Source organism: Theobroma cacao, chromosome 8 (genome assembly GCF_000208745.1).
Source record: "Theobroma cacao cultivar B97-61/B2 chromosome 8, Criollo_cocoa_genome_V2, whole genome shotgun sequence".
NCBI lineage: Eukaryota > Viridiplantae > Streptophyta > Magnoliopsida > Malvales > Malvaceae > Theobroma > Theobroma cacao.
The window spans coordinates 6998252-7009674 of NC_030857.1; the positions used below are offsets into that span (position 1 = coordinate 6998252).

The following is an 11423-nucleotide window of genomic DNA, read 5'->3' on the forward strand; positions in this document are numbered from 1 at the left end:
CTCCCGCACGATCAATGAGATCTTGGAGTTACTCAATTGATTACGTTTACAAATGATTTAAATTTTAAAGGCAAAAAGAGAATTTCCGGCGGACAGAGGTGCCAAGAAATCAAGAATTAAAAAAATAAAAATAAAAAAGAGAGTGCCTGACGTCATGCACATACATTTGCGCAAGAATATTACAGCTTTTTGCTCTCCTATTTAACATGTAACTCTTGAGTGCAAGAGGAAGAACCTTTAATTACAAAAATTGGTAGCAGATAAGGTGACAAATCAGTTGGTCAGTGAGAAGGAATGAAGCTCACCATAGAGTTAAGCAATAAATCTAAAAGGGTGAGGAGGAGTAGAGAAGGGAAGAACAAAATAAAAAAGGCACTTATCACACGCATTTTTTTTTTTTATGGTGTGAACTCCTAAATGAACTACATGACGTTAGCTTGACTGTTCGAAACCTGTAGCAGTTGGCGGAAGGCTTGATTTCGGGGGAAGATTTACAGGCTGCTTCGTGGACTTGTGTCTTTCGTCCCCCTGTTGCAGAGGTAGCTTCTCTGGACGGAAATGAGTTTCATCCAACTCCATTTCAGGCTTCCTCTTTACCTTTTTCTTTGGCAATGAGCCATCTGCCACCTTCATTTCATCCATGGCATTGCTTGAGATGCCCTTTAACTTATCCTGTTTTAGTCGGTCCAAACTGGAACCATTTGTTGAGGGACTTGGAGTCCGGACAGCACCTGCTGGTGCACTTGAAACTGACTTATTAGTTGAAGGTATAGCATGACTACCAGAATCAGGAGCCAACCTCTCTCGCGAGTGCTGTATCTGAGCACTTGAGGCAGACTCCACTCGAACACTCTCCTCCAGTCTTGGTGCCAACATCTTTTTCCTCCTGATTTTCTCCTGATCCTTTGAAAAAAGACATAATTGAAAATGATAAGCAAACAGCAATTGACATGAGACAAATCAAAGGAAAGAAGACACATCTTTGTCTATACACAAATGCAAGACTGCCCTAGATGGGAAATGACAATTAATCAAATAGGAGACCCATTAACAAATATATCACCAAAAATAGAGAACGTGGGCAAGCAAAACACCCAGCATCCACCTACTATTGGATCATTTGAAACCCTAAGAATAATAACAAACATGCGCTAGGTTGCTTTACTCAAGCAGATAACAGAGGTTTTTGTTTGCCAAGCCTAAGGAAGCTTCAAATCTCATAAGTATACCAAAATTGTCAAAGATGGGTTACATCCAGTCTACAGAAGATACATAATGAATAGACAGAAGCCCTTGAAAACGTAGACCTTAATGTTCAGAAGAATAAATGAAGGTATATACACCAACACAAGGGCGAACAGCATAGAAGGGATTTTACATACCTTATGTCTGTTGTACATTGCTCTCCGCCTTTCCTTTGCCCTACAAATTGCACGTTTAATCCCATGGTTGTCCATCAGACCATTTGGCCACAGCTGTGCAAGCTGACCAGGGAGGGACTCCAAATGTAAGATAATCACGTAACAACAAAAAAAGTAGAAGTATAATTAAGCATTAAGAACAATAAAGAATAGCTACATCACTAATAAATCAATATAAAGGGTACATGACCAAAACAAGGGACAAAACCTCTGAGTAAGGTAGAAGCGGGAAATGAGCTCAAGTACATCACAAGATTAAAGCAAATTATTTGAAAAAGAACAATAATGACAATGTAGGATGAATTCTATGGAATTCTTTTGAGGAACAAGAAATTTAAGGCCTGATTTAGTTATACAAGAGAAGATGTAATCCAGACGGGAACTGTACAAGGGAAGAATATAAAAGAACAGCAATGACAAGGGAAGGATATAAAAGAGAAATAAGAAAAGACAGAAGAGAGAAGGTGGGAAGAATAGAAAGAGACAGATCAGTCCCAACTCTCATGCACCCTTCTCATCCAATTGGCAAGACAGTGACCCTATCAAAAACCATCAGGAAACAATAACTGCAGAGACATAGTTGGCCACCTTAATGAACACCTAATGCCAGCAATATGAAGATTTTCATTATGACTACAGTAACTGTGGGAGTAGAGAAAGAAATGATAAGTGCTCAACCTCTATGTAAAGCTTTCTGATTTGTGGACCTGAATCTTCATCCAATCCCTACAACCATTAAACAATAAAAAGCAAGGATAAGATTCACTAAGAAGAGATTTCCCCAACAAAGATGAAATTTTGTCAAAGGAAGGTCATGCAAGGACATATAATCACATCAACATAGAGGTCATAAAGATCACAAATCTTGTCCTCCAATGACGTATCCATGCTAAATTTCCTTTTAAGAGCTCTTTCTTCAGTACCAACTTCTTGAAAATCATCAGAAGCTCCGGCTTGTTGCTCCAATGCCTGAAAGAAGTTTATGCATATTTCATCAAGAGCAGGAAATTTCCTAACTTCTGTTGATAAGATATGGTACTAACTATGAACAAGATGAAAGACCATGATCTTGAATACCAAGATGGAGAGAAGTAAAGAGAATAATAGTCAAGGAATCTACAATGAAGAAGTATTTAAACTAAACAATCCACACGTAAATAAGGACGGATCCAAAATGAAGTACAACAACATTACGGCAAGAGGGTAAGAAAGGCATATTTTAGCAAAAGTGCAGGCCTATGTGGAAGGGTGTGGGAAAGAAAATTTTGCCCTTGATCATAAGCAGAACATAATAATGGCTACAATTAATTATAGAGTAAAAAATAAAAATAAAAAGGGTAAGAGACTCTTCAATCAGGACAAACTAAGAGAGGAAACAGAAAATGAATTAAATTAAAATCAGAATAGCGTGGGGAAGAGAGAGAGATAATTAAACAAACCTTTGGCTCAAGAGAAGGAACTTTTGTCTTTATCATCTCAACAACTTCCTTCTTTACCTGTTGAAATCTATCATCTTTTTCTTGCTTTGCTGACAAACCTGTACTAATCATGATTTTGAGGTTCCTCTGCATCCATAATATTGCCTCAATATTCATAGATATGTAATTTACAAAGACAATTCAAATTGGTAGAATGACTTTACCATAAGAGAACATGGAGAGCAAACAAGTGGATTTAGTCATGCATAAAAAATAAAAAAGTAAAAAGCCCATATGTTTACATAGATTTGCCCTGTTTTATTCATTCTTTTACCAGTTGCAAATTTCAAAGCATTAAGATTATAAACCACAGGAATCTCTTCAAAAAGTCAGGAAAAGGTCACATATTTGACAGCCACCAAACAGTCTTAGAATAGTAGAATTCTAAAAAAAGGCTTAATAATATATATTTGGATTATAACTACAACCAGAAAATGCTCCACGATCTCACAAATTTGATTGCATTATTCAAACCCAAAACATATGCACTGATTTACATTTCAAAGCCACCATAATTGCTCTTAGAATGGTCACAATTAGTCAAATGTATGGTGTACCAACTTTTCTTCATTGGACCAAAAGAAACTACATCACATGAATTAAAAGCAAAAGCCATGTCTGTAGAAAAGGGAGATATAACAGAAAGTAATTCTAGACTTAAGAGTTCATTGGCATGTTGGCACGCAATCATAACATGATAATATTCCAAGCCCTTTTTCAACGTTATCCAGTAAGAGCAAAAAATTGAAATTGCAATTGAAAATTTGTGGGTGTCATACTCATTCATAGACAAGGAAAGATACCTTAAGTGTTCTTAGCTGTATTAAGTGGCCAAGGATACTCATAAGGCGATTTAGTAACTCCTTAGATACTTTCCCCTGACTTGCCTGCAGCAAATATAAAAATCAAATCAAATCAAATTGAAAAACTTAATCTTTCCCCGAAAGCACCATGCTATTGAAACAAATAGCAAGCAGAAAATTAGTTCTTTTACAAGGCATAAGCATTAATGAAAGTCTCATACCGCTAATCTAGCAACTTTAGCAAGCTTGAATTTTATTTCTCTAGGCAATCTCCTCTTAATACCCTGGGATGAATTATCAGCGTCTTGATTTTCCATTGCAGGTGGCCTTGCTGTGATATTATACAAAGGAAGGAAAAAAAATTAATTTAAAAGAAAATATTCATAATGAAATTGTTCAAGACACATAAACACTTACATTCTGCAACCATCTTCTCTAGCTCCCTAATGGCCTTTTCAAGCATTGAACTTTTGGGCCTAAGAGTAGAACCATCCCTTTTCTGCATGTGTGAAGATTTCTGCATGATATATTACACATTAGAATCAAAATGAAAACCAATATGATAGCATTAACATCTAATGCAAAATCATTGCTCACCTCTTTCTGGTGGGCAATAATTTTGAACATAGTGTTTACTAATATCTTGCACTACAGCCAATTGGTTTTAGGCTTGATGCCCATCCTAAATTTACTATCTTGCAGCACATGCACAACACACGCACTCAGAAAGAGAGGGCTATGGGGCCCTTGAACTTTCCAGGATTTTTTCAGTAGTCCATATAATGTTCAAATGAAATTTGAGGGACTATGACAAGTGAACCGAGAACAGATTCAAATGTCTCTATCTCTATCTCTAATAAGAAGTACCAGCAATCTTTCCGTCCAAATGGTTGTCATGTAAATCTATGTTAGAGCTTTTTTTACCGTACTACATACACAGTCACCCATCAAACTCATAGTGTGTCAGATATTGCAGGTCATCATAACCAGAACCCTGTGTTCATGTCAAAATTCAAGCTACTTTATTCAGCTACTAGTTATACTAACAACTTATTAACCTGCCAATGGAAAAATGAGAAATGGAACAAATTATCAAAACAAATTTGAAGAAAAAAAAAACAACTCACCGCTGTATGCATAGCATATTTGCCATCAGAAACATTAGTGTCTTGCAGTTCACGGATGCCATTTTTTTCTCTCAGTCGAACTGATAGTTCAAGCTCATCAACATTACCAATTGGTTTTCCATGTGGGGATTTGGATTGTAAGTAAGCATTTTTATCATGGTATTTCTGATGCAAAACATCATAGGACCCACTTGCATCTTTCAATTTGTTACTGACAACATTTTTTGACTGCAGAACTCCCATCTTTGACTTTTCCGTATCCTTCACATCTGCCAAAGGTACAGAAGTATTACCATTTGAAACTTTCAAATATGAAGAAGGATCCAATGCTAGTCTTGTTTCAGAAGATTTCTTCTTGGAAGAAATACCAGAAACTGATAGTTGATTCTGAGCTTTTACATCCCCATATTGTTCATTTAATGCAGTCAAATTCTGAGAATGATTAGAATTATTCCTCCCAAGAGATGGTTCAGCCCTCCCCGGAGTCATCTTTGCAGCCTTTACATGTTTATTTGACACACGACCATCATCACTCTCACCAGCAGGTTTTGCAGCATCTTTTCTTCGCCTTTTCTTGGGCTGCTGGTTCAGTATAACAAGGGGTTCATTTCTTGAAGAAAGAAGGGAAAAAAATAAAAGAAATCAGTGAAGAGAAATTAGAAGAAATCAACTAATAATGAACTTTCAACATGAAAAAGCATATAATTTGAGAAGCTAAATTAATGATAAATCAAGTACACTAGGTTTACCCACATTGCAATGAGAAAAGAAACATAAAATAAAATATACTATAAGGTTACTTTAGACAACACAAGCGCCGGGTTCTTGAAAACCACTAGATTGTAGAGAATTAGAGCAGCATTATTCATGATAACAGGAATTAAAGTTAAAACCCTAACTGTGGATCCCAATTTATTTTGGTCTTCAAGCCAAATTTGTGCCCATTTAAGACAAAATAATCATTAAATTAACCTAGCTTGAACTGATAAAAGATGAATGATGGCTTCTAGTATGTCAGAGGATACACATGAATAGCCATCTAAACAGAATCATTACTAAAGCTTTGTCACCAACAAATGGAGAAGAAGCAGGAAAGAAACTCACACTCTTTCCAACTTTCCCCTATTAACAAAGAATCCGTCATGTTTTATTGCTGAATTATCAACTTCAAAATACTCGTCCTGCATAACAAGCAATGAAACAACATTATAAAGCAATAAAACACATTACCGCTCCTTGTTACAAGAAGAATAGCATCAATATAAATGCTGCAGTACAACCAACATATAAAGGCTAAAAATATAAGTAATCAATCTTAGTACTAACCAGCTCCGCATCATCAATAAAAGAGTCTTCTGTGTCATATTGATCATCATCTGGAGTTTCATCCAGTTCTTCCTCATCACTGCTATCTTTACCCTGAAAAAGTTTCACTTAACATTATCACAGACGATTCAAAGTGCATCTCACAACGCAAACAAAATAAAACATAAAAATACCATGTAAAGACGTTCAATCTTCTCAATAACAGCACTGAATCGATTTGGAGGAGGTTCATCTTTGGTTTCTTTTTCTGCCGCTTGTCCCTGGATAATGCCAAGCATGATTAAGAATAGCCGAAAAGGGAAAAAGCAAATTACCAGATTTTCCTGCAGTTTCCCGCAGTTTCTAGGCAGCCAAACAATACTGATACATTCAAATATACCAAAAAATACGAAGCACAATTTCTTCATAAAAAAACGCCACAAAATGCAAAATCAAGCTTAATGCAAGCATGCATGTAAAATAAATTAATTTTAAAAAATTACGTAACAATGGATATTGAAGAAGCGGCTCTTACAGGGGCGATGCGAGACTGCAGGTTAGGGTGGGCATTAGGAGGCGGCTCAGGTGCTGACGTCGCCACCGCAACCATGGCTGCAGCGGCAGAAGATCCATTGCCCCGGTTGGCGTCTTTGACAAGCTTCTTCCACGAAACATACGTGGTCTCACCTGGCCGGAGCTCAACCGTGAAAACTTGCCGGTCACCAGCCTTCATTACCTTCGGCGCCACCACTCTCGAGGGCTCACCACCACCACCACTACCGGCTCCTCCGCCACCACCACTCTTATCTTCCATCAAGAACTCCGGGTCGGGTCACCCAATTATTATTCCTAGGGTTAATTGAAACGAAAGAATATTCAAGAATCAGTATTAGAAGGCTCTAATTTGAGACCTAGATTGGGGAATTTGATTGGGAAAGAGAATGAGAAGGGAGTTGCGCGGGATAAAGAAACGTTCCTTTTTTTTTTTTTCAAGGGGGTATTTTTCTTTTTTTTCTTTTTCTTTTTTGGGTTTATTAAGTGGATTATTAAATATTTTTATTGGTTTTCCGAGTTTAATTTTCTTGCGAATTTCCTTCCCCGAAAAATTTGAAGGAGGAGACGGGAAGGGAAAGGGTCGGGTTTCATTCAGATGACACGCGAGACTCTGGATCCGTTTAAAATTGACCCCGGTTAAAGCCTCAACCTGTGGTTCCATTTTCTAGGACCAGGGCTTTGATTCAAATGGTCCAGATGCGTGGATTAGAGCCTATAGCCACTGCCACTGGCTTGGTTGGGAGGCCATTGAGATTGCGTGCATTGGTACTGTAAACTTTGATCGTACTTGTGTTATTTTGGTCAAAAACCGAACTTAACTCTTTTGTAAAAATGAAAAAGAAAAATTAAAATTTATCTATCATTCTACAAGAACAAAAAACAATGGGTAGAACCCATCACAACATATTCTTTCCCTCACGCATAGACAATGGTGAGTTGGTAATTACCTGCCGTGGAGCGTAAGCTGCCTAACAACTACTACTGCTACTACTTTAGATGAGGAGAATGTCCATGAACTCTTAACGGCCCATTAGCTGCAGCTGCAGCTGCTGCTTCTACTGCTGGTGTTGCTTGTGGAGAAGCAAGAGCTTAGCATCCATGAGCATGAAATGCTTCTTTTGACAGAGACGTTGTCAAGACTCTTTTATCATCTCAAACAAAGAGACTATAATGCCATATAACATGCAAAGGAATCTGAATTCGAGTCACAGGAATTATATACAAGCCACTATTGCAAGCAGCACCACCTTCGAGCACACATATGTTCATGAGCCTGCAGCACAACAATCAACAGATGACTCACGCTCAACAAAGAATGCAGATGACACGAGCTCAACGCAGAATGCAGATGACATTCCAACTATATATGACGGCAGAAGAAGCACGAAATGATTTTTAAACAACAAGAAAGATTCAAAGACAATGGACATACACAACAAAATCGTCAGGTGTGCAATAGTTGAGCTGAAAATTAAGGAAGTACTATTATATAAACGGAAGCGAAGAATCAGTTCTACACTCAATCGAATAAGAACATATACATAACTTCTTTACACTGTCTTCTTATTCCTTTCTTTTCTTTTCTGCTTCTTTTCCAACATGTTATCAGACCCATGGCTCTCTCTCTCTCAAAATATCCTTATGTCTCTCTACTCTCAATGATGGAATTTTTTGTACACAGATTATGGGGCTTCTTAAAAGTCAGCATATGTTAGGCTTCATCGATTGGAGACATCGATCTCGACCTCTTGTCAACTTCCAAAATACAAATCCAGACAAGCTTGGAAGAAATCAGATGTCCCTTCTTCGGGATGGAATTCTGGCACCCTATAGTGGTTTGTTAGAAGAGTTTTAATTACTTACTGGAAAGCCTCCAAACCCTTAGGAAACACACCTTTTTCATCTCAGACTATATTAGAAATTTTAAGAGTGTTTGTGATGATTTAGTTGTCGTTGGCAAGCTAGCTGGAGATCAAACAAAAATCTTTTAACTACTTCCAGGACTTGGACAAGGTTATGAAGCCTTTGTTACAACAATGTTGAAACCTCCCACACCTTCTTTTCGATAAGTCATTACACGAGACAATGGAATAAGTGAACACTTTCTGATAGTTTCGGCTCACTTAATTAATTAAAACATGGCTTTTGTAAGCCAAAGATAAAGAGGAGGCACACTTTTGAATCAAAGAAGCAAATAGAATCTACCTGGATTTTCTTCCCAAGGTAGAGGTTTTCTACAAACAAATGCCACATCTTCCAAATTGCCAAGCCTAATATGATTGCTGTTGCTGTTGGAAACAGACCTAGTACAAAACATGATCAAGTATCACCTATGTTCTGTCATATATGCAATGAATCAAGACACATTGCCCTCAATCGTTGGCAAAAGATGATTGAATCTCTAGCAATCTAATTCGACACCTCAAGCACTGGCAACATTTACCATTGCAGAAACACATGATGGCACTTGGCATCCTCACATGGGAGCTACTTCACACCTAACCGCAGATGCAGGTAAACTCTTTAACACCATTGAAGACAAAAAAAACCAGATAAAAATACCGGTAGGTATAATGGAATAAGTTTTGAAAATCACACACATTAGTTCAACATTTATTAAAATTCACTCAAATATTTGTTTATTGGTTGGTGCATGATCTCTCTGTATAAAAAGTAAGATTCGAATCCTCTTCTCTTATTTCAAAAAAAAAAATTGATCCGAGAAATTAAACACTCTATTAATCAATTAACTAGTGATTATTGATATGCTTGTTTCTCATATGATGGATTAAATCATAGACAATCAATGAAGAATGTTTTAATGTCACAATAATGTTTTTTGTTTTCTTTCCCATTTCGATTATTAGAAAAGTTAACTGTTTAACTAAATGATTATAGTTTATATATTAGAACCGTACTAAGAGCTTGATTGGCTTTAGTTTTTTTTTTTTTAATTTAAAAGTTATTATAAAGTTTTTATAAAAAATAATAACTTTTAAAATTAAACTAAAGATGTTTTGTAAACTATTTAACAAAATAAATTATATAAATTCTAATTTGGTTAAAATTATCATAAAAGATATTCATGTAATTTTCAATCATTTAATAAATTATAACGGAACGATTCAAGTTTATATATGATTTTAGATGTTAAAATCAAATAAATCAACGAAAAAACGAAATAACTCTCAAATTTTTACAATAATAATAGTATTAGATTTTTGTTAATTTAGCAAGCAATTTTATCATAATGCATCAATTTCCAAAAAAATAAGAGAAGAAAAAATGATGTATTTGATATTAAAATGCTTTTTGGTGAAAAAGAGAGTTTAAATAGTATCTGAATGTAGTTTTGAATTTTAAATTCTTTTTTCTCTTAATTTTTGTAAGAACAAAAAAATTATAAATTTTGTTATTTTATTGTCGGGTCTTTTGTTTTTTTTTTCTTTTTTTTTTGATAGTGTTTGTAAAGAGAGGGAAAGAATATGGAGATCACAATTTGCATAAGGAAGGAGGGGAGAGGGGAATTGATTGAGAAATGAATTTTTTTTGAAAAATTAATATATTTTGAAAAGAAGAAAAGAGAAAGTTCCTCCTTAAAGTTTTTCTTTAAGTTCTTTTTCTAAAACTTTTGTTATTTAATAAAAAAATTATTTTTTTAAGAGCTTTTTAAAAATCATGTTTAATCTGATTTTTGTTTTTAAGAGATATATAAGTTGAAAAAAATCAAATCAAACAAACACTAAAATTGTATTTACATATCCTAACACAAGTACAATTATTCTTAGAAGTTCTCATGGAGTTATAAGCGAAATTAAACACTTACTTTTTTTTTTTTTGAAAAGCATTTTCTTTTAAATGTTGGGTGGAATTATATAAGAAAAACGTTATTATGTTATATATTAATGGTAGAGTTGAAAATGAATATATATGTTAAGTTATACTACCACATGATAGTTAAATAGACAAATAATAAATGTATAAATCATTTGTCAAGATTTCTAAATTTCAATTCATGCATTAAATAATAATAACAAAAACAAAAAAAAAATGGTTGAACAATAACACTTATATGAAAAAATGTGTATTTTATTGTTTTTGATAAATAGTCTTTTGATTTTTTTAATAGTTTTCATAATTTTGGTAATAGTTTTAATAATGTTGTAAGGTGATCACATATTTTGCATCTATTGATAGGTAAATAGAGATAGCTTATTTGAGTAGAAAGTTCAAAGAATAGCTTATAGAGGACATAATGTTTTAAAATTTGTTTATAATATTTAAAATTTTTAAATTTTTTTTATTTTTTATTATTTTATTAAATTTTTATATTTTTATTTTAAATTAAAAAAATATTTATGATTAATGATAAATTAATTATTATTAATTAAAATATCATTCATTTTTTTTAATATACATAGTACTAACATAAAATATAAAAATATTATATATTCATGTTAGCATATCACGTCATATTCTATAGTATAATATGACTTAAATAATAATAATATTTTTAATTAATAATAATTAATTATTATTTAATTTAAAATAAAATATAATAAATAATAAAAACTTTTTTATGTAATGGATAAGCTTTTTTTAGTTATTACCGAACTTGGTTTTGTTTTATTAACTTACATTTAATTTGAAGTTTCTTAATTAAAAATGTATCAAGAAATTTGACCCAAAGACAAAACAATTTATTCAAAATGAAAAAGAGAAAAGATTTTTAAG

The 11423-nt window shown here is 34.1% G+C and overlaps 1 protein-coding gene across 2 annotated transcripts; it reads right to left on the reverse strand.

Moving 5' to 3' along the window:
* LOC18592413 (ubinuclein-1) lies at positions 132–7310 on the reverse strand. 2 transcript variants are annotated; one of them, XM_007019152.2, is made up of 14 exons: positions 6670–7308; positions 6329–6415; positions 6156–6248; positions 5934–6010; positions 5198–5439; positions 4830–5098; positions 4120–4219; positions 3924–4033; positions 3703–3786; positions 2861–2986; positions 2256–2390; positions 2100–2147; positions 1383–1484; positions 132–903 (listed from the first exon to the last, which is right to left on the reverse strand). In XM_007019152.2, the coding sequence occupies exons 1-14, from the start codon at positions 6946–6948 to the stop codon at positions 433–435; spliced, it is 2223 nt and encodes a 740-aa protein (XP_007019214.2). In that variant the 5' UTR covers positions 6949–7308; the 3' UTR covers positions 132–432. The 2 variants fall into 2 exon arrangements, with proteins under 2 accessions (XP_007019214.2, XP_007019216.2); XM_007019154.2 differs by having other exon boundaries at positions 4830–5439; positions 6670–7310.

Excerpts from the sequence above, each read along its gene's own strand:
- LOC18592413 (XM_007019154.2), bottom strand. The coding sequence starts at position 6,948 with ATGGAAGATAAGAGTGGTGGTGGCGGAGGAGCCGGTAGTGGTGGTGGT. Across the intron at positions 6,416-6,669 it reads TGCAGTCTCGCATCGCCCCT|GGACAAGCGGCAGAAAAAGA; the intron begins GTAAGAGCCGCT and ends GGCATTATCCAG. Across the intron at positions 4,034-4,119 it reads AGAGAAGATGGTTGCAGAAT|CAAGGCCACCTGCAATGGAA; the intron begins GTAAGTGTTTAT and ends ATAATATCACAG.